Source organism: Pocillopora damicornis, chromosome 11 (genome assembly GCF_964200805.1).
Source record: "Pocillopora damicornis chromosome 11, jaPocDami1.2, whole genome shotgun sequence".
Lineage (NCBI taxonomy): Eukaryota > Metazoa > Cnidaria > Anthozoa > Scleractinia > Pocilloporidae > Pocillopora > Pocillopora damicornis.
This window is the reverse complement of record NC_142680.1, coordinates 4,823,229-4,846,643: the sequence shown is the minus strand read 5'-3', so window position 1 is coordinate 4,846,643 and position 23,415 is coordinate 4,823,229. Positions and strand designations below refer to the sequence as shown.

The window sequence follows — 23,415 nt, the reverse complement described above, 5'->3', positions numbered from 1 at the left end:
TATGAGTCATTATTGTGGTTTTTCATTTACACACTGAGAACATGAAAAAGGACCGCGCGCTCATGTTTGAAGTCAAGATAGCGATCGCACTGCAAGGACGCAGATGTTGCGTGGGCGCGGGTGGATGCCTCATTAGGCCAAGCTTAAGTTCAAACGACTTTCCTCATCTGTATGAAGATAGATGCGATTCCGCAAGGTTTTCAACGAAAATGGAATTCTGTTTCCCCAGACGTCTGTACTATGAATAATCGAGCAAAAACTTGAAATGTTAGCGTGTAGAGTGCTAAGTCCTTTTTATCGACAAAACTTCTCTTTTCGCTGTTCGTTATTATATTCATTCAGAATACAGATCGAATTGATCTTTTATGCGGATGTCTCAGATAAGAGACTTCCTTCGGAGAGATTTTCTATAAATAACTGTAGTGGAATTTACCTAGGAATTGGGTTTAGTCAGTTTATTTTCTTTTGCTTTAACGTCAGATAGTTTCATCGATGAAGGTTCTCTTTGACTACATCTTCATAAACTAACAGTTGAACGCAATGAAAATAAACGAGATCAGTTCAAACTCTTAAGAGGAATATTAAATAAGAAACTGCTGGTCGATCACTCCAAAATTCACACAATGTAGATAGAAATGTTAACTATAAGCTGGGTGAATATATAAACACATTTCAATCAATCAATCAATCAGTCATTGAATGTATTAATTATATATCCTCAACTCTATATAAATTCTATCCTTTACTTTAGTAAAAATATATAATGGCTGAATATCAGACCACTTAATGCGCTTTATACTTTTGAATCTTTCATTTATCGTTATCAAAATTAGTTTATAATTTTATTACTAAAAATCTAACTCTATACAAAATTATTTCTGATTTCTGAGAAAAAAAATACTATTTTTTTAAAGTTATGTGACCATCTCGTATAATTTATGAATTTAACATTATGAAAAATTAACTCCAGGTAAGGGAATTAAATGCAAAAAAAGGGCAAACTGTCCCATTAAACCAAACTATAAAATTAAAATGACAAACTTCAATTTTTGATTCAACGCTTTTGGAACGTAAAGACACCTCTAAAGCTTCAATGAAACATTTAAGAGGAATATATACTATGATATATCTAAGTTATAAAAGGTTCTCCTTTACCATTAACCTATAAGAAAACACAAAACTCGATGAAACGTAGTAAATTAAACTATTTGAATACTTTGTCTTTTGAACCATTTACATACATTCCTCTTTTCCTTAATGGGATACCTTTGTATCGTGAATTATTTTACATACACCTATCTCTCTTTATCTTAATGTAATAACTTAAAAAGTACGATAATTGCCGTTGTCCTAAGCCCTGTAGAGACACATGTCTGTGTCCCAAGTTACTATAGCAAAATCTGATGTAAATCTATCAGCTATCAAACAGTGAACCTCTTCAGATACCTGTACGTCTACCTGGACTACTCTTTTTACAAAAATAATTAAGGAAAACCTTCATAAATATTATAGGGAAAGGCCTTCCCCGTAGAGGCATATATAATTTGTTACAAAAAACTTGAATACGAGGCAAAAAAAAAGCAGAGAACAGCTTCGTAAAAACACCCAGGATGTGCATCACTTCTTTCTATCAAATCTGTTTTATACTTTACAATGCTTTTTAGCATTCCGCAAAGTTTGAGTAGGTGCTGAAAGAGTCTAAGTAAGCCAGAACTGTTTTGTAACAAAACATGTACTGCTCCTATAAAAGATGAAAACATAAAAACACTCCTTAGGATCACGAAAAATAACGCTATTGATCTGTGAGCGCTCAGCAAAGTGACCATGTTATTTTCTCAGAACCCAAAAGAAATGACTGAACAGCAAAGAAATTCAATTCTAATTCTTCGAAGCAAAGTTCCGTGTTTTGATAAAGTCAGGCGTACCTTGGAGGGCCCCTACTTCCGGTATTAAAACGCCGGAGTGGAGTTCCCCTGTTTTTCCTCTGGCAATCTAGACATGAGTAAAGTTATAACAATGGATTATGACATTTGTCAACTTACAAGGTTGTTGACAGCACCTGGTCTCTTTGCTCGAACTAGTTTTACAGTCTGGAAAACATCAACTGTTTGTTCAATCTTGACTCGTTCGATCGCTGAAATTATGGTAGCTACACAGCCACTGCGGCCAATACCATCACTACAGAAAGATAAAACGGGTAACTATTAAGAAAAAATGAAAAGAACACCATTGTCTATTCGTGTTGCAGTTTCTTGCCTTGATTCTTGTTAGCCTTTAATTTAGCGAGTCAAGTGTCTACTTTTTTCAGACATGTTCAACCAATAACACTGTTTACGCTAGATAAGGTCATCTACATTAACCATTTAAACCTTCTACCATTCTGTAGAAAAAATAAATATTTGGTCATTTATTAGTATAATGTCTAACAAACTGACTATGAGCAATTCGGGCATGACGTATGTGCCGAGTAAAACATTAGGGAGCTTAAGCACAGATGTTTTTGGGAAGCAGACGGCAACCAGAAGTTAAAATTATCATTTTTGGTGTTCAAACAATATTTTTCGTTGGCGCGGTTTGGTTTAAAATGCTAAAGCGGTGTCTCAAAAAGATCGCTGCTTAAGCTCTGTATCAGTAACCATAACTTTTAACGTTTTAGAGTTATGTGTAGTAATCCATTCAAACATATGATAACATCTAGAGAACTCTTTACTTAAAGAGCGCTCTTTACCTGCACTGAAAAACAATGACTCCATTTCCTGATTGCTGCTGAGACTGTTGTACAGCATTCATTAGTTCAAGTATCTCCTTGGGATCTGGGCACGAGTTTCCATCGGCCCAACCGGTGTACTGTATATGCTGTATAGTTGACTTCCTGTCATGAGACTGAAAAACAAATTAAAATAGGAAGAAATTCACACCATTCTTCAAAACAGATGCCTATTAAAAAATCAACTTTAAATGTAGGATTAGCTTGTTTATGTGGAGTGAAACATTGATATTGAAAAGCGAGCAAACAAACTCGATTCCACAATAATACATAAGTTCAGCGGAAATTCTAGTGTTAAATCAAATAATATCCTTTAGACACTGTATCGATAATGTAAGGAGAATTTACAGAGTGGTCTCTCCTGATATTGAAAGAGTTAAGGTCAAACCATCCACCTTTCATTAACATAAATCACACGCGTTGAAAATATATTTCTGTTGGTATTGATTATAGTTTCATCGAAACTACGCATAACACAGGGAAGCTTCGAATACTAATACAAGCAAACCGCAACCATTGGTATGGGAAGAAGTTCGTTCCAAACTACCTAAAGAACAGAAAACTTTGTAATACTTGTAAAAACAAACCGTACCGCTGCATTCTCTAAGGTAAATCGTCTGGTAGTTATATTGTTCGAGGTTTCTTGGGACAAAAGCTGAACAGTGACTACACCATACCTGGCGGATCCCTCACTTGGCCAGTATTTTGGGTAACTCTACAAAAAGAAAAACAGTGCTACATGTTTGATCCGTGATATAATTATATATACTTAATATCGTGGTCTAAAAAAAGGGGTTGCAAGGATTTTCCAGTAAAGAGTTCCAACTTTTCCGTGGTCAGTCGTTGTAAAATGTTACTTTCCCTCGACGACAAAGCTTCTCCAGTCTAAAGGTGTTGAGAAGATATCCGAACTAGAGTGACATGTGCTCTAAACATTTGGAAGTTTTCATTTCGCCAGCCAGTAACGCAGACGAGTATCGTATTTACAAGTGACAGCGGTTTAGTCAAAGAGTCTCAGCGGGAAAGTTACACTTTGCCGATAATTTTTGAGAGCATATTAGTTTCACTGCGTTAATTGATGCCTTTGAGGTGTTTTGTCCCATTATTTTTGCCACCTTTTAACGTATAGTGGCAATCTATCAAAGTTTGCCAGAGATTTCCATCAGTTGCCCATATCAGTGGCTGTTTTGATATAAATCATTAGAGCTTTAACATCATAGTTTAGGCAGGTTCTGTACATTTCTTGGTTGAAAATACGTAGCAAAGAGTGTTGTTTAGTGCTTTTCAGAAACATGTCATGATTCGTACCTGCCTTCCTTCTTTCAAGTTATTCAACATTACAACTGTGCCAATATTATACAAAGAAATCATCAGCCAGAAGTCTTTAATGGTGTTTTCTAATGGCGCTTGAGTCAGGATGTATGCATTCCGTTCTCTATAGTCCTGAAAAATAAAAGTTCAAAAGAAAAGGTGGACGTCAAGTTAAGCAACACGAGTATACCAATACGAAAAGAATAACAGTACCTCTCTACCCAAAAAGAAAATACTGGAAAATAATATATACTTATAGATTGAACTAATTCAAAACATATGGACACGTTGCACCAGAAAGCTTTCTAGAGAACTTGAAACTACTGAGTTTTTTCTTCAAATCAACATGTTGGGAATACTTATTTTATGAGCTCCTAGCCTTTATTAGGTTTCGTCGCTACATTGATTAAACATTTTCTTTAAATTTTTTTTGATTTGTGAATTCATGTAATATTGTAATATTGCTATTCTTCTGTATTATTGATTGACTATTTTTAAATTTCGTACTTGCGATTTTTTGTGTTCAATTAATAAATAAACAGAATATATATATTACCAAAAAAATCTTATAAGAAGGCATTTTTGCACTTACATCCACATATGAGGCATTGATGTAACTCTCTTCTTGTGAGGAAGCTTGTAAGTGCACTCGAGCATTGTCCACTAGTGTAAAATCGACATAAAGGCGGTTATGCAGACAAAAAACATACCAAACAATAGTTATAAAGATTCTCTTAGATCTATCGTTTGGAAACATTATTCGATGAGTGGCGCCACCTGAAATTTGGTATGGAATTTTAGGGTACCTATTGTCGAACTTTACGCATTTTAGTTAACCTGGAGATATTTCTTTATTCCAAGTCCTACGCTGTCTTAGAAACCTTGATTTCACGCCAATTTGGGTTCCCTTCGTGTGAAGTTTACCCAAGTTGTCCTAAAACACAACACAGTGACTTTAGCCATGACTCGAACCTATAACATTTTATTTGTTTGGGTCATCGCAGTACGACTTCATAATACCTTGTAGGCTATGACCTTTCTTTATCAAAACTAACAAAATTATGGATAATGATTGATGATTGGCGGCTGAATTGTGTGAAAGCCTGCTTTATTGAAAAGTATTTGCATTTTCGCGCATTATTATCTAGACTATGGGTTTATTTTCTCGTGTATATAGGTAAACTGAAATCGTTTTGCCGTGACTATGATCGATCAATGGCTAATTTGTTCCCAAAATTTGTGAAAACTTTGATCGTTAGATAACAAAACTTTGTGTCGTCCAATCGGTAATCCACTCGTGACTAACAAATTTTACATTGATTGGGGCCTTTCTATGTCGTTGACCACTCGTAAGGTTTCAGACCGAATGAGACCTCACTTGGTTTAGGGCTCCATTAGGAAATAACACAGGAGTGAGCAGAAATCTTGTTTGACATTCTTGAAAGACTGCAAAGTAAGACAAGGTAACACTTACGCGGAACAGTGTTGGGGAATCTGTTTTTGACAGCGTTTTCAGGCAGAAATGCTTCCTTTGCTTGCTCTTGAGAAGCCTGGGCGTTTGTTACAAGTTCCAAGCGCTACGACAAAAGTATCAAAAGATGTAAGTGATTATTTTTGCATCTTTCAGTTTGTCCTTTGAAAACCCTTTTCATCTTCTTTATCTTAAGCCAACTTTTGGCCGTCCTGCTTTCATGTTAGTTCCTCTGCCGTTTTTGTTTCTTACCGAACTGAGTTATTGCCTTCTTCTTCAAGCTAGAGCAGTTTTTTGTGATTTGATAATTGAGTCAATGCTCACTTGTGAGCGAGACACAATCGTTAGTTTGTGGAGATAAGCTGTCTTGAAAAGTGTAGATAAGACATGAATGTGATGTTAACAATATCAAACAGAGAAGTCTTTAAAAGAATCCTCAGGATCAAGTAATAAGCTGTCTTATTGGTATTTAAGTCTAATTTCGCAACAAAGCGAAATGTATTTATTAGAAATAGTTGCTAGTTACCTTAAACTCTCGTTCATATCCAGTCTTTTTGGATGGTTTATGCACCATGGAAAGCTTGTTAATCACAATTCGTAGGTCCTGAGGGATAATCTCTGTATTTCCACATACCAAGGCCTCCATCACTGCTTGATGGAGGAAAACATACTGTTCCTATACAGAGGTAAAGTCAATACCAATACTGTTGGACTGAACGAACGGTTTTTGGAGCAAGAAAACGCACTGGTTCTATGCAGAGACAGAGTAGTGATGAGACAATAGGCTTTTGATATATGTCTATATATATACATCAATCTGTATATCTATTTGATATATATATTTATATATCAATTCGGATAAAGTCATATCAAGAACGATTAGATTTTCTAAATTTGAAGATGGTGGTTTCAAGAAGGTGGACTCTGAAATCATTTAGGCGTTTTAGCGAAATCACAACTGGCTTACGACGGTCCTCACGATAACCGTGGAGCACGACGAACCGTGAAATAACTAAGCTCAGAATAAAAAGGACTTATGCTGCTGTTATTCTTATGGAAAGCGTTTGAAATTGCTTACATCTTTCTGCACCATGTAAGGACGAGATCTACGCATTACTTGCACGTAATTCTGTATGAACACAGTTTTAATCTTCTCAGCACTCTCCAACATAGCGTCGATAGCAATGTATGCGCCAGTTCGACCAACGCCAGCACTGTACCAGGGTAACAATAGAGGTAATTAACAATTCTTATTGTTAAAAAATATGAAGGGAAGAGGCGAAGGAAAACAATCAACCCTTTTTTTAAGTATGGAAACTCGCACTGATCAAACACGACAAGGTGACTTGCACTTTGAGTAGTTTCCTTGTATTTACTTTGAGTCCTCATTTGTTCCTCATGATGTCGAGCTTCTGTCGCATTAGATGTTGGGATTGCATTGGTTTTGGTTTTACGACAACCAACTGAAAAGCCCTGTTAGAATTGTTAGTTATTTTAAGCACGATTGGGCGACTCTCGAGGGTAAGGGATTGGTTGATGGAGGGCTTTGGTAATTTACACACATGGAGGTATATTAAGAAAAATTTTTATCGTTACCCGTAGAAAAGAAAAGTTTTAATTAGAAAATCTGCAGAAGAACCTTAACCCAAATAAAAATAGTTTGTAAATATGAAGCCGTTAACTTTAAGTCTTGAAATTTTTCTGTGCTCTTTACCTGCAGTGCACAAGAAGTGGTCCACCAGTAGCCTGGTGTCTGGCATGAATCTTTTGTCTAAATCCAAGTAGAGCTGTGGAATGTTGTGGGACGCCTTTGTCTGGCCAAGTGACGTAATGAAACTGGTGCACGTTCCTTTTTTCTGAATCCTAAGGGGAAATTCACGCCTTGGTTGAAGATGTTGTCATAGAGGGAGCCCAAAATACGTCATTATTTTCGAGTATTTTTCAATGAAAGATTAATTCCATTACGTAATTTTAGTTGGAACAGAGATCATGCCTAAACAGATCCAGGGGGCCCAAACTTTGATTCATAAGACACATTTCTGTTTTTTGTTTTTATCATATATTTTGTTTTATTTTTTACTCAGCAGCCTTAATGAACTAAAAGATATTTAAGGATTTAATTTTTAGTACTCTAATTTCATCCTGCAGTTGGAAAAATATTGGTTTGAGTCAAGTAGTAAAAAAGTCTGATGGAAGGGTGGAAGGGGGGACGTCCGAATCCCCCGTACCCTCCACCGAGATCCGCCACCGGTACAAATACAAATACACCCTGCCGGTGGGTTGCAGCTTCTTTGATTGGATGCATTGCAATTTGCGGACTGCTACCATGTACTCTTTAGGTATGTAACATACCCAAAAGGTATATACTTAAAACGATTAGGACCTTTTGTCTAGCACTTAAGGCCATATTCTTTAAGGAAGTACTAAATATAAAAACAGAAATTTTATTAAGACACCCCACCTTCGTCACAATCAATGACCTGATGACGTAATCGGCGAAAGTTTCAGTCTTTTGAAGAGTAACTGTGAAAGCACCATATTTGGAAGTGTGATCTGGCCAATACCGATCGCATTTGCCCTACAGTTAAGACAACAACAACAAAAAATGCATGTGAGCCTACATGTAGCAACCCATGACGTTATTCTGATCTTGGTTTTGAATGTGATCGATATTTAGGGTTATGGTGCGAGTTTTACAGACCACTCACGAAGCGAAGGAAATGTAAAATAAATGAAACTCCGGATAAAGTTGAACGTTAAACTGAAAACTGATCTACGTCTACCTTCCCCCCCTCAACCAGGTTTGTAAGCATCACAATGGTGGAACAGTTTTCCTGCCAGACCAGTCGCCAGAAATCATCGACAGTTGTAGAAATTGGACCTAATAACCCAATTACAAGTTGTCAGAATATTGTTAAAGAATGTTGAAGCGTGTGGTAATTTAACAAAGCCATGAGCTATTTAACAACATTGACACAACAATGGGACAAGTCTTTCTTTCGGGACAGTGGGAACTTTCTTGAATACATTTATAAATGATCTTTTTTTTCCTGAGAGGTTTTACCAACAGAGTAACAAAGGAAAACTAGCACAACCAAAATAGCCAGAAAAAGGCCACAGAAAACCCCTATAAAGGGACTGAACCCCGTAACAACGAGCTATAATCTTCGCCCCCTAATAATGCAGCAACTATCGTTCGAACTAAGCGAGAAATTTCTATAACCTTTGCACATATTACGTTGATCGAAGGAACTTTTACTCAAGGACGCTTTTGTTAGTTCCAGAGGTGTCCCATGTGCAGACGGTACACGGTTAAATATACTGAAGGAGACCTAGATAAAACCAACGGTGACTATTATGCGAGACGTTTTGTAGTTCTCTAACTCTATATTGCAGCAGAGTTCACTACAGCAGTTAGACAATGACTCGTGTTAACGTGTGACAATTATGGGTGTTTCTATGAGACTCCTCCAGATAATTGTACCTTGTGTGGCGATATAAGTCATGGTGACCTCGTCGTAGGTCTAAGGAGAGAAAGTAGAAAACTTGATGTTATGAGTAATTGTTGTTGTAAATATAAGCATCTTGAATTCTCCAGACTGCTTACTCATGCTGACAAGTGTACCATAGAACTTTCTAAAACATTTCTTCAAATCACGCATTTATTACGTAACACTATTAAAATAGTACTTTTATAAGCTTCTGAATTGTTCCGGAACACTGTGTAAATGTATATAAGGACTCAGTTATGCAGTAGTAGTAGTAGTTGTTGTTGTCAGGAGACACCGACTGTTTAGAAAGCTATACCGTGAGAGAGAGCTAAAGTGGAAGATTGCTAATTTTAAGAAAAGTTAAAGGAAACTGTGAGTTCGGCGAGCTAAGATATAGACTGTAAGGGGCTTAAGTAAGTTCACTAAGCATAATTATTGTACTGCCTTTAGGAGTCGCCCCTTATTAAGAACATCACTCGTTGTTTAATAAGGTAGTTGAGTTTGTGGGATTGTAGTGTTTTTCTGTCGGTTAGATTATACCGTAACAGTTAACTGAAATTAATTATAAGTATTCAAAATATTGATATAATGTCTTTTCCATGCCTTTCTCAGCCGTTTATTATGTAAGTTATGAGGTTTGCTGTCGAAGTTAAACAATAATGGATGAAAGGTGACCCCATAAGAGTAATGAAAGACTGCAAACAGAAAACAGAAAATATTCATGCTGATTTTTTTTCAAGATGCCCGAACGGTAAAATAAGTTTTATTTGTATATCTCTTCATTTATATATATCATCAAACAAGTAGTGTCGACGCGCCGTTGTATTGCTCTGTATTGTCGTGTCGTACCGTTTCGTTTTGTGTCGAGTCGTATTGTGTCGTCCTGTCTCCGTCGTTGTTTTGTCGTCATATGCATATGTATTTCGTGTTACTGACCGGAATGTAGCTTGCATTGATGTAGCTGGAATTTTTATCACCCTCTATTTCCTCCAAAACAACACGAGAATGATCATCTGTTAATTAACACAATTGGTGATTTAGGAACTTGTTAAGTTTTTTTTTTTAATTTATTTTTTTTATGGCGTGAAATACGTATAAATCTTGAACATAGTGTATGGTGCGAAATTCTGCCTCAAACTTGACCATTTTACCACTTCCCACCTCACCAACTTTGAAATGATTGGAGATACTGACGCAGTTTTATATTCAGAGAGCTATGGAATTTATACCGATTGATAATAATGATTATTGCCTTAAAAGACACTAACTGCAGAGGCAGCGCTAGTTAAGGTCTAGTCACTAGAAACTGATTTTAATTTAATATAACTTAAAGGTTTTTTACATGGTTACCGTTAGATAGAAACAACAAAAAATCTTTACATGCACTCACATGAAACGATGTTTCCATAACGGTTCTTACTTCTGTTACTCTTGCTAATCTCACAAGGAAACAGCATATCGCCCTGTAAATTCTAAGAAAGGTATATACTAAGTTGCAAAACATGTGCTTTTATCAAAAACGATTCGATGTGATCACTTTTTGAGACCCTTGCAACAAAATCCACCACAAATACCAAGTCACCTATTGCGAAAAGGAACAACACACAAAAAAATCGAGAAATATTTACAAGAGCTCTATCGTACAATAACATATAGAAAAACCAACGTCTTACCTTATATTCCTGTCGCAGTACAATAGCACCATTTTCAGAACTTTTCTTGAAGTATTTTGCAAAATTAGCCACAGGAATTGGTTTGGGCCTACCATCGTCAGCCTCACTGTAGGTAGCCTCTTCCTCTTCACCGTCAGGCTGTTGTTCAATACCTTTAGGGGAAAGAAATCGTATATATGGAACTTTGCAGTATTTTGATAATCCCTATAGGCAATCAACCATGTTATAACATACCTTCAATTGACCGACGACTGTCTCCCACATTCTGATAAACCGAACTTGATGCATTCGCGCCAAGGTTTTCATAATCGTTTTGAAGGTCATGAAATTGGACAGGTCTTTCATTAGCAGTTTGGGATCTTGTCTGCCTTCTCCTGGAAAAAAAAATTAGATAAAATGTGTACTTTTCGGTTGCAATACTTTTTTCTACGCTCAGTCATTAGTATTCAGTCTTAAAAAAAAACAAACCTCCGGTATAAGAGCGCAGCGACAACAACTGCTGGTATAAGGAGTAGCAGCAGAACTGCAGGTACAGCAACAGCAACGACATTAAAACCGCTGGAATTTTCCTCTCTTCCACCTTCCATGAAAGAAGAGTGTAAATAGCATTTCAAGATAGACATTTGGTAATCAAAAAATCAAAAATGGTTTTAAGAAATAATTTTAGTCGATGATGGCCGAAAATCGTTTTGAAGGTTCGAGTGACATCACAAGAAAATACACGCACAACCGGCAATGACTAAAATGGTGTCGGCTTGGATTGCGAACTCGTACTACCAACTGCGGTACTGACTCATGCTAAGAAAAAGCCTTAAGTTTTAAATGCTGGTTCGAGGAAAGTACATTCAACCGACAATTTGGAACTTCTTCATTTCCAATCCGCGTTAATCTTCTCCATTTGTTCTGTTTAGGTTTATTTGCGCATTTTTGGCTTTGGCTACCCCAGCCATCAATTTATCAATTGTTTCCCTCAAATTCACTTTAGTTTTGTTAGCAGCTCGCTACTGTCCTCAAATTTAGCTCGGCACCAGGCCGAGCAAGCCAAATTCTGGCATAAACATTGAACGCTCATAGTTGATGATACGGATTTAGACTAGCTTGTAGATCTAGACTATCTAAACGAAAATGTAGACACCAGGCTCTGTATACTGAAAAGCAGTAAACTAGTTCAATAAAATATATTTAAAAAGAGGATCTTCGACCAGTTTTAATTAATACAAGCTAACATATAAGCCTCTTGGAGCCACCACTCTCGCAAGTGAGTTACTGCTCTTGAAAAGTCCCTTAAAATACAAAAGTAAATCTGCAATCGTATAAACTGTAACTTGTTGGTTAGTTAAATGTAATATGGACAAACCCGTAATGGCCGGGGTGATAGAAATTTTGGCAACGATTCCTACTTCTCCTTTTAGTACTTCCTGTAGAATATACAAAAAACAAACCACACGTTTCAAAAAATGCCCGTGCTTTGAAAACAATGAGGAGAATGAAGTGAGAATAAAACGGCTGAAAAGTATGTGCTTAGACTAAACCTCCTCCTAGTTTTTGTGTTAACTCATACAATGCGTGCGAACGATCTTCTCCGCAATAAAGACTAGACCACTGTCTAGCAAACCACTCTTTAAAATCGATTGCAAAAAGGTCATTAAACCCAGTTCTACGAGTAACGGAGGGACGTAGGTTATAGTCTACATACCTTCGTGGTTTTAGTTAGAGCTCTCTCATACACAATGTAGTTTTGTCCTTTTTCAAGTTCTTTATTCAAATACTTTCCAGTTTTTTCACCGTCGCCAACAGTAAATTTCCAAGGTCCTTTGAGCACTGGGACATTTCCTATCTCATCAGCAATGTAAAAGTTCACGTCGCCGTTCTTTGCATCACTGGCAGCTTTCAGTTGTGAATCATAATTTTCCGGAAGCTCTTCAACACCATTGACAACTTTCAGAACAATAGCTTGATAAGCACTGAAAGATTGAAAACAATTTTCCCGAATCATGAAGGCAATTTGTATGTAGTCTCTAATCACATTTTGATCTTAACATCAATGACTTAAATCCTCTTGCTAGAATTTATTCTGCTTTCAACAACATACCATAATCTTACTAGAGGTAAAAAGGGTCAAACAAAGGTTCTTTTTCCGAGATAAAATTAAATCTACCACAACGAGAGACTTCTTTATGGTTAGAGGTCTTCTGTAAGCTGTCAGCCGATCTACCAGAACGATTCTGATCATCATTTCCTCGACATTTCGATATGCACTGCCTTGAAATTCTCCCCAGTTAGCAATTGCAAGATACAGCTTTATTTGCGATGAGGATTATTTTTCCTAGAGATTTAAGATTCGAAAACATGAATCTGGCGCCTCTTTCGCTTGATTTCCATTGCATGCGTCAAGCCAGCCTTCGTGGAAGAAGCGTGACCTCATTTCTCGAGGAGCGGCTGGCAATCTCACCTTATCATTAGGAAGGACCTAATCAACCTTAGGTTATTCTGCAAATCACACTCTTATTGATAATTACCTTATTGGACCATTAATTTGTTCAATTGGCCACAGAAAAATATCCACAGCTGTCTCAGAAACCTCAACATCACTCACATTATGTGGAACTGGAGCTCTAGGAGCTGGTGAGAAAGATAAACACTTAGTATCTCAACAAAAGGGTTCCTATCGAATGAGATAATACAGCTGTATGATTACAAGTTCAGAAGGTGATTCATGACACAGCGCTTAGACTAACTAAATGAATTAACGAGACCCATTTCTTCAAGAGTTAAATTGATCAAAATGACGGTAAGATATAAATTATTCGCTTAGGTTCGACAGAATTTCATGAAGTAACTAAGTTATGGTCGCTTCAAAAATTTGAAAGTTAAGTTTACCATATGTCCTGGTAGTTACAGTTATCGTCTCATATGGTCCAGGTTTAATAGTCACAGCTGTGACATTAAACTGATAAGTCACTCCACCAAACACATCAACTGTGTGACTAAATGCATCCTTGTCTATTCCAGAAATCTCTCTTGCTGCACCTCCATTGTGACTGTAAAACAAAGTGTAACTTCTAATAACTCCATTTGGTTCTGCAGGCTCAATCCAGGTCAAGGTTATTCTTGGACCGTGCGAATTTCTGGGTGACACATCAACAGAAGACAAAGATAAAGGTGCACTAGGAGCTGGAAGAATAAAGATAATGTGATTATTGATAAAATAATGGGAGGTATGGGGATTGAATAACAATTAATCAAAAGCATTTGTAGTGCGTTCTAAAAATGTAATAAATTCGAGCCTTTATTAAGCGACACCATATTAACTACTCATGCTGTATTAAGCGGTCGGTTGTCAAGGTCCCCAATTTTTTCCCCTTCAATAGAATTTCTTCCATTAAAAACTATAATCATTTTATCTCTTTCACCTTCATCTATCACATACCATCTTCCTTGGTTCTCTTCACCTCAACAGGGCTCTTTGGTCCATTACCATCAGGAGTATATGCCAAGACTTGAAATCCATATTCTGTGAACTTATTAAGCCCAGTGACATTTCTACTTAACATTGATGTACTGTTAATAGTCAAATTTGTTTCTGACGCACCACAACCTTTCTTTTTGTAGAACAGTTTAAATCCAGTAATGTTTCTTCCATGTCTGGCAAAGACTGGTGGCAATTGCCAGGAAGCTGTGATGCTGGTAGAAGAGCTTGCAGTTAACTTGAAGTTAGTAGGAGGTTGGGATGGAACTGAAATATACAACACAAATTCTTTGTTATAATTCCTAGTTAATTTATTGATATGAATGTAAATTAATCATCCTCGTTACCTTAGAAAGCCTTAGATTTTCCTCACATCAAAGTGGATAAACATCGATCATGAGGAGGGGCTAATACTTACCTTTAGTTAGAAGTATTCCATGAACTTCCACTCGCAGAGCTTTAAAGCTGTTATATGATATTGGCTGAAAGCGGATGAACTTGGCACTTGCAAATTCCTGGAGACTGTTTTTTACGATGCCATTTTGATTTGAGTTTCCGGGAAAGACCTATGATTTGTGGTATAAACAGTGACATTATTGTATCAACATTTTCATAATACTATTGCCTCATTGACCACTAATATCACCTAATATCACTAAGTATCAGCTATTTACATTTCCCTGGTGGCTATTAGAAGACCTAGTGTGTGTTGATACAAAACAAACACAAAACCAGTATGAGACCCTGTATATCATTTTTGGTGAATAACTTAAGAGAGAGGTACATGTAGTTTGTGAGAGATTACAATACAAGAACCACTGGTTTGACAAACGCCAAAGAATAAGATTTTTCGAACTCCTTTCACGCAATGTTTGCATTTTCTTTGTTATCGATTATATACTCTATTAAACAACAAAACTGAGTCTTGACCAAGTAGAAACTTCTTTTGTCTCCCTCCTCTTGACCTAAAGAAACTTAGACAGTGTTCTAGGACCTACATACTTTTGGCTTGTTTTGATATGTAAATGTATATACACATGAGTTTTATGGAAACATACTCTATTAACATTGTTTTCTTGGTAGGTGACCATAGTGGTACCATCCATTGATAAGAGAATCTTATACTTTGTTGTCCACTCATCAATACCATAAGCTCCTTGAGTTGCAACGGCACAGATAACATACTCATACAGAAGGTCAATTTTGGAGGTATTTGGCAGGATCGGAATTAGTCTTGGGTGCCCAACTCCGCCTATTTCCATTCAGTCCACCATTAGAGGGTAAATACTTATGACATAATAACATACTTTATTAAACAACAAGACTGAGCCTTGACCAAGTACACACTTCTTTTACCTCCCTCATCTTGACTTAAAAAATTGAGAAAATGTTCTAGGACCTATATACTATTGGCCTTTTTGTAACTTACATGATTATTGACATGACTTTTATATAAACTTACCCTGTCTACACTGTTTTCTTGGTAGGTAACCACAGTGGTACCATCCACTGATAACTGAATCTCGTAGTTTTTTGTCCACTCATTTATACCATTAGCTCCTTGGGTAGCAACAGCACAGATAACATACTCATACAGAAGGTCAATTTGGAGGTAGTCAGCAGGATCGAACTTAGTTTTGGGTGCCCAACCCCGGCTATTTCTATTAAGTCGACCATAAAAGGGTTTATATCTATGATCATAATGCGATGAGGCAGAGAAGCTGCTATCTGGAATTGTACCACCAAAGGCCAGACCAATGGCCTCCATTTCACAAGCTGCAAGGTAATAATTTAAATCAGCCTTCATAGTGCCATGCAAATTGTAATCATATTAGGTCTGCGGTCTCATGCATGCGCCATGGGACGCATAACAAACTATTGTCCTTGTGTTTGATGACGGCTGCAGTAGAACCAAAATTTATTTGCCAATGTCAAATTTAGTTAATAAAAGCTTTAATTCTTTAAGTTTTCAGCTATTGATTCCTTGCTAGAGAGACTGTTTCAAGCTATTGCTCCTTTGTACTGTATGGTTCTTGAAAGGATGGTATCATCATTTCTTCTGTTTTTGCGGCTTGAATTCCTCTGTACAAATACATCCTTGCATTGTGGGGCGGTATAGCCTTTATTGCATTTAAAAACGAACGGTCCAGTAAATGGTTGCCATTACATGATCATTGCTTTGCACTTGTCTGGGTGAGGTACCGATACTTTAAAGCCATTAATTTGCATTATTCACTTCACAAAAAGTACAATTGGTCTAGAAATTAATGATTAACAGATTTTTTTAAAAGTCCATAATGACTTTTTGAGCACCAAACAATAAATTCAAATTCAGCCCTTTTCTATCAGCTATTCTCCTCTGAAATGGTTCAGAAAACTTGTGTACAGATAAAAAGAGTATCTTAGATTACCCTGCAATTTGATAATAATAATAATAATGATAACTTAATAAAAGCAGACATGCAAAAATACATTAAAGCTTCAAACTCACTTGGGTTTTTTTTCACTCCAAATACCTCTGTTCTCATACACATCCCACCCTGGCTCGTTCGTGGCAGGAATCGTAAGAATCTTGTTAATATACCATAAACAACATGCTTTACCTCTGACTTCCTGTCAGTATTTCCTGTCAGAGTCTTGAAGTAAACAAATAGTCACATATATAGCAGGTACAAGAATATAATTAGTGTTGATACCATTAAGATCAACATGTCTTGGGACGAGACTTATCATTTTACCAGTAAGATATTCTATATTGTTAGACTTTACAATCCATGTTCTATCAGCATAAAACTGTAGTCACAGTCTATTCCCTATATACCTTGATTTGTCCAGCTTCCTTGTAGTCTTTCCAAGTTGTACCATCTGTAGATAATTGTAGTGTGTAACTCTTCACCCACTGATCTGCTTGAGAATTCCCTTGAGTGGACACAGCGCAGATGATATGAAGTGTTTGTAGATCAATCTGTAGATATGGGTTAGTGTCACTTGTTCCTGCACACCACGATGATTCTGATGCGTAATTCAGTCGAGCATTCTTGGCTAGTGGGCTGGAAGAAGAAGCAGTTATTCCACTGTCTGGAATTCTTCCATTTTCCATCCCAAGACTAAACTCAACACAACCTTAAAGAAGAAAAAAATACCTAAAGAATTACAAATGATAGGGAAAATAATCAGTAATGAACACTAGAAAGGATTAAAGAGGGTAGAGCTCTCAACATGAGCATTTAATAATTGTGTCTCTGTAACCCTTTAAAAATTTAGGTGAATGACCATTTAAAAAAATTGAATAACCACAATTTAGCTGACTCTTCCAGTCAAAAGTCTTCCTTACAAATGTTGGGTCAAAAGCAATATCAATGGTAAAATGTATCTTTGAAATCCCAAGCATTTTAGTGGCAAACATCTGTTGGCAGTCCAAGGTTCCTCTTTAATGCTGGGTTTCAATTTTTCTTCAGCTCTACTAATTCAGTGGTTTTCAACCATTCAATTTTGTTGCATTTATCCTCTTTTGTTCTGCAGATTTTTTGCACAGGTTATCTTGAGGTATTATGGACTACCTTCCTTTAGTATTCATGCATTTGTAATGTTGTAGCAGTCGTCTCTAGATGTTTCCGAACCGTTTTCACGTACAATTATGTATGCTTGACCAAGGTCCTAAAATGATGAATTCTCACCCAATATCGATCACTGATTTGACTAACTTTTTTACTTTTGAAAGAAAGGTGATGATTTGTTAATGAAATGAGTCCGAATTGGCCAAGCCGCATATCCACATCAACAACTTAATCACAAAAATATAGCAAATAGCCTTATAAATATATGAAATGATAAACATTTGAATAAAAGCACAGTGTTTTAACTTCTCAATGCCTAAGAACATTTCAGCTTCGAATTCGTTGGCCATACAAGTAAAAGTATACTACAACACCATAAATACTTCGAACCACAAAAAAGCCACCTTGGTTACTGCAAATGTAAAAGTGGTCAAATTCAAATCTTACAATAAGTCTTTAAAATTCTGTGACAATGCTTTTTCATTTGAAGATCGGCTTATAACTTTTTCGCTGTCGTTGCACCTGACTCAGTTAAAAAAAGACTTAAACATCGTTTTAAATTCTTACCATCTTTCATGGTTCTCACCACCACTACAGGAGAACTCCTTGGTCCATCACCAACTGAAGTAAAGGCCAACACTTCAAATTCATATTCTGTGTAAATATTAAGTCCAGTGACATCTCTTCTTAATGCTGTTCCATTGTTAATGGTCAGGGTGGTTGCTCGTCCAGCAGAGCCTCTCTTTTGGTAAAACAATTTGAATCCTATAATTACTCCATTTCTGGAGTCTGCTGGTGGTAACTGCCAGGATGCTGTGATAATTGTAGAAGTAACTGCTGTCGCATCAAAGTTTCTCGGGGCTTGTGATGGAGCTGCATTTACAAAACTGTCATTACTTAAGGCATGACTGGTCTTTTTCATTGTTGCTACCAAACAATTAAGCGTCTAAAATCAGACCTAGTTCCCAACCCGTGCCTTTACAGCTCAGTTGGTAGCAGCACCCTTCCAATATCTGGGGGGGAGGATCTTTACCTGATTTTATCAACAGTTCCAATCAATTTATTATTCATAAAAAATTGTGATAATCTTTTCTCTTTCGCCTTCATATCACATACCATCTTCCTTTGTTCTCTCCACCTCAACAGCGCTCTTTGGTCCATCACCATCAGAGGTGAAGGCCAACACTTTAAATTCGTACTCTGTGTACTTATCAAGCCAGGTGACATTTCTACTTAATGTCGATCCCTTGCTAATAGTCAAGGTTGTTGCTGATCCACCAGAACCTTTCTTTTTGTAGAACAGTTTAAACCCTGTAATGTTTCTTCCATGTCTGGCAAAGACTGGTGGCAACTGCCAGGAAGCTGTGATGCTGGTAGAAGAGCTTGCAGTTAACTTGAAGGCTGCCGGAGGTTGTGATGGAACTGAAATGTACAACATCAGTTGCTTGTTATAATTTTTAGTTGATTTAGTGATATGAATGTAAATTAATCACCCTCATGACGTTAGAGAGCCTTAGATATTCCTCGAATCAAAGTGAAGAATCATGGGACTGTGCACATGCATTAAATATACATTATTTGTATCCCGAGTGTGAGGATGTGCTATACATAAAAGGAGAGAAATGATGCTGTTGTAATGGAAACCCACTGGGCTCCAGAATCTACAATGTACAATGCTACAATCACATCAGACACTGTTTCATATCAAGCACAAATAATAATCTAAGCAAAACTTTTTTTTCAATTTAACAGAAAGAGAACCTGAAGGATCTGAGCAGAATAGATTCAAGAATTTTAAAACGATATTTAAGTCTTTTAAAAAAACCTAAATTTATTGATTTTCAAATTCTCTCATCTCTTATGGTCAGCTTTAGAGTTGTTTTTAAAAAAAATTTTCGCCTGACCAATTACAAGGCTCTATCAATATTGGATAGTTTATAACTCGTTGTTAGCTAGCTCTGCACGATTACCTAGGCTTGTCTTCCACAAATAATTTGAATAATATGACTTCATTTCTGTCTCAGGGGGAGATAAAAACAATAGCAAATAAATACCTTTTGTTAGAAGTATTCCATAAACTTCCACTCTCAGAGCTTTAAAGCTATTGTATGCCGTTGGCTTAAAACGGATAAACTTTGCACTTGCAAATTCCTGGAGACTGTTTTTCACGATGCCATTTCGATTTGAGTTTCCGAGAAAGACCTGTAGTTTGTGGTACAAAATGTGAAATAATTGTGTCAAAATAGTCATGATAGTACTGCTTCATTGACCACTATTAAGTATCAGTTGCTTACACGTCTCTAATAGCTATTGAAAGACCTAGTTTCTATTGTTACAAAACTAACTCAAAAACACCAGTATCTGACCCTGTATACCATTTCTGGTGAATAGCCTAAGGGAGAGGTACATGTAGTTCGAGAGAGATTACAATATGAGAACCACTGGAAACAACACCGAAAAATAAAATTTTTCGAAAGCCTTTTCACACAATCTTTTTATTTTCTTTGCTATAGATTACATACTTTATTAAACAACAAGACTGAGCTTTGACCAAGTACACACTTCTTTTACCTCCCCCATCTTGACTTACAAAATTGAGAAAATGTTCTAGGACCTCTATACTATTGGCCTTCTTGTAGCTTACATGAATATTCACATGACTTTTATATAAACTTACCCTGTCTACATTGTTTTCTTGGTAGGTAACCATAGTGGTACCATCCACTGATAACTGAATCTCGTAGTTTTTTGTCCACTCATCGATACCATTAGCCCCTTGGGTAGCAACAGCACAGATAACATACTCATACAGAAGGTCAATTTGGAGGTAGTCAGCAGAATTGAACTTAGTTTTGGGTGCCCAACCCCGGCTACTTCCATTAAGTCGACCATAAGAGGGTTTATACCTATGATCAAAATGCGATGAGGCAGAGAAGCTGCTGTCTGGAATTGTACCACCACTGGCCAGACCAATGGCCTCCATTTCACAAGCTGCAAGGTAATAATTTAAATTAGCCTTCATAGTGCCATGCAAACTGTAATCATATTAGGTCTGCGGTCTTATGCAAGCGTCGTGGGACGTGTAAGCATAAGACATGTTCGTTTACCAAATAAATTATAAGTTGAGACCACGATGAGGCTTCATGTATCTTTATACAAATCATGTTTAATAATTCAAGTGATGAAACAAATAACTTGTACAAGATCTGTAGACCAACTCTCACTTCAACTCAGTTGGTATTTTTACCCGATACTTTAAGGCCATTAATTTGCATTATTAACTTTACAAAACAAACAATAGATCTATAGGTTAAAGCTTACCAGATTATTTTAATAACTCATAATGACGTTTTAAGTACCAAACAATAGCTTCAAATTCAGTCTTTTTCTATCAGCTGTTCTCATTACACATGCTTTGAAAAACTTGCGTAAAGATTAAAAGAGTAGCTTAGACTACCCTACAATGTGATAACAATACTGGTACCACGATAATAGCAGACATGCAAAAAATGCATTGAAGCTTCAAACTCACTTGGGTTTTTTTCCACTCCAAATACCTCTGTCCTCATACACACCCCAGCCTGGTGCGTTCGTGGCCGGAATCGCAGTTGTTTTGCTAACACTCCATAAACAACATGCTTCTTTTCTGAGTTCCTGTCATCATTTCCTCTCAGAAACTTTGAACCAAAAAAATAGTCACAAGTCATAAATAGTGTTTTTCTCAAATTAAGAACGTAGCAGATATAAGAATACAAATAGTTTAAATACTATTAAGATCAACAATTCTTAGGACAAGCCTTATTTTACCTGTAAGATATTCTATATTGTCAGACTTTACAATCCATGTTCTATTGGCATATAACTAGCTGTAGCAGCTATGCTTCAGAGTCTATTTCCAATTTACCTTGGTTTTTCCACTTTCCTCATAGTCTGTCCAAGTTTTCCCATTTGTGGAAAATTGTAATGTGTAATTCTTCACCCACTGATCTGCATCAGAATTCCCTTGAGTGGACACAGCACAGATGATATAAAGTGCCTGTAGATCAATCTGTAGATATGAATTAGTGTCGCTTGTTCGTGCACACCATGATGATCCAGATGTGTAGTTCAGTCGACCATTTATGGCTGGTGTGCTGGCACTTTGTTCAGAAGAAGCAGTTATATCACTATTTGGAATTGTTCCACTTCCCATTCCAAGGTCAAAATCAACACAAGCCCCTATAGAAGCAAAATTTACATTTGCATTATGACATATTCACAATTATAATTGTAACAGGGATAAAGGGTTGGATGTAAAAGGGACGCGCAAGCCTTGATTCTCTCTAATAGGTACCTCTAGTTAAAGGTCCAGATAGTTAACAAGTGGCTAATGGTGCATATTTAACGAGCTGCAAAGCGTGGAAGAAAAACAAACTCGTTTTTTAGAGTCTGGTGAAAAGTGATCCAAATGCTGCTCAATGTACAATACATTAATAGAGGGATTGTATTATGATAAACCTCTATCTGGCTTGCTGGTATGTCGACTAATAATTTCCTTGACTGAGGGTTTCTACTAATAATTACTCATTTGCCCTCCAAGCTTCGCTACTTTGCCAAATATTTATTTTCCGGACAATCTCAGCTACAGACATACCAACCGCCTGATGGTTTATTTACAAAATAACTCGACACAGGAAAACAGGGTTTTTAACCCTTCCTTAGATGAAAGATCAGTTGAATTTTTGGGTAAATGCACAATTTCTGGGGTGCAAGGCAAGAATGTACAGGTTGGTCGAAATGCGACTAAGTTAACTAGTGAATATATGCTGGAATTCGCATAATCCATGATATCATCCATAATTTATTATGTATAGAGTTCCTAAATGAAAAGAACAATGGCAAAAACATTAGACTACATTTGAAACTATCTCTGTCTCAGAATAGGGCCGAGTTAAACTGAAATCCTTTCATAAAGTGTATACCTAAAATCACCGAGTACATAGTATAGGTAGCATAATTTCCTTGAGTGGTTTATTTTGACACTGATAAAAAGTCTACTAAGTAAACATAATGGTTTCGGACTCTCTGTCTATTTGCTAAATAATGTAAAGTTTAAATTGCTTTTCGTAAATAACTCTTTCCTTCCTAGCCGAGCTTGCCAAAAAAGCATGAAGGAGTCAACATTCACATTCGTTTTAAGATAATGTTTTTATGAAAAGGTGAAGCGAAACCCGGAAGAGCTTTCCTATCTTTTTGGTATTGATGCTGTCTGCGTTGGCGATTAAGTTGCAATGGTATCCAGTCTTAAGCTTTAGCTCCCTAAACTAAAAGATATATCCCACCATTTCTGCTAATTGTAGCCTTCAAAATTACAATAAACCTTTCAAGTAGATTTGGTATGATATAGCGCTCACTTGAAGCCAGAGTAAGAAATACAGCGAGAACAACTTCACGGAAACAAAGCTCAAGATTAAACTGCGCCATGTTTTGATTGAGTGTGTCACGGTATGTGGTCACGATTGTTTTGCTAGTCCGGTCTTTTGTAACAGAAAGCTCATGCGACAAAACATGTCTGTTTCCTTGCCACTCAAGCTTGTATTTGCATAATTTGTAGCATTATCACTAAGACATGTAAATCTGGAGCTTTCAATCAGTTTATACTTATTTCTTAATAATGCATTTTGTTCTTTGCAGTAT

General features: G+C 36.7%; 1 protein-coding gene across 3 annotated transcripts in view; it reads right to left on the bottom strand.

Annotated features, from left to right (window-relative positions):
- Positions 1–440: 440 nt before the first annotated feature.
- LOC113678858 (receptor-type tyrosine-protein phosphatase kappa) overlaps positions 441–23,415 on the bottom strand; it is a 24,485-nt gene continuing 1,510 nt past the window's right edge. The window contains exons 2-34 of one of the 3 annotated variants that reach the window (XR_016180933.1): positions 21,644–21,957; positions 21,272–21,416; positions 20,417–20,730; positions 19,794–19,941; positions 18,856–19,161; positions 18,307–18,612; positions 17,004–17,305; positions 16,674–16,818; positions 15,645–15,958; positions 14,601–14,748; positions 14,144–14,449; positions 13,594–13,887; positions 13,233–13,335; positions 12,410–12,677; positions 12,071–12,131; positions 11,182–11,293; positions 10,948–11,087; positions 10,714–10,865; positions 10,431–10,512; positions 9,977–10,053; positions 9,034–9,073; positions 8,333–8,430; positions 8,011–8,127; positions 7,264–7,412; positions 6,628–6,763; positions 6,076–6,225; positions 5,553–5,655; positions 4,671–4,741; positions 4,076–4,210; positions 3,445–3,482; positions 2,729–2,883; positions 2,043–2,178; positions 441–1,741 (exon numbers count right to left, since the gene is read on the bottom strand). Coding sequence is in view for 1 of the 3 variants with exons in the window: in XM_089186888.1 (XP_089043014.1) it covers positions 1,661–1,741; positions 2,043–2,178; positions 2,729–2,883; positions 3,360–3,482; positions 4,076–4,210; positions 4,671–4,741; positions 5,553–5,655; positions 6,076–6,225; positions 6,628–6,763; positions 7,264–7,412; positions 8,011–8,127; positions 8,333–8,430; positions 9,034–9,073; positions 9,977–10,053; positions 10,431–10,512; positions 10,714–10,865; positions 10,948–11,087; positions 11,182–11,293; positions 12,071–12,131; positions 12,410–12,677; positions 13,233–13,335; positions 13,594–13,887; positions 14,144–14,449; positions 14,601–14,748; positions 15,645–15,958; positions 16,674–16,818; positions 17,004–17,305; positions 18,307–18,612; positions 18,856–19,161; positions 19,794–19,941; positions 20,417–20,730; positions 21,272–21,416; positions 21,644–21,957 (5,531 nt within the window). In the remaining 2 variants the exon portion in view is untranslated. Of the gene's footprint in view, positions 1,742–1,925; positions 2,179–2,728; positions 2,884–3,359; positions 3,483–4,075; positions 4,211–4,670; positions 4,742–5,552; positions 5,656–6,075; positions 6,226–6,627; positions 6,764–7,263; positions 7,413–8,010; positions 8,128–8,332; positions 8,431–9,033; positions 9,074–9,976; positions 10,054–10,430; positions 10,513–10,713; positions 10,866–10,947; positions 11,088–11,181; positions 11,294–12,070; positions 12,132–12,409; positions 12,678–13,232; positions 13,336–13,593; positions 13,888–14,143; positions 14,450–14,600; positions 14,749–15,644; positions 15,959–16,673; positions 16,819–17,003; positions 17,306–18,306; positions 18,613–18,855; positions 19,162–19,793; positions 19,942–20,416; positions 20,731–21,271; positions 21,417–21,643; positions 21,958–23,415 lie in introns of all 3 variants that reach the window. The other 2 variants (XM_089186888.1, XR_016180932.1) reach the window with 2 other exon arrangements.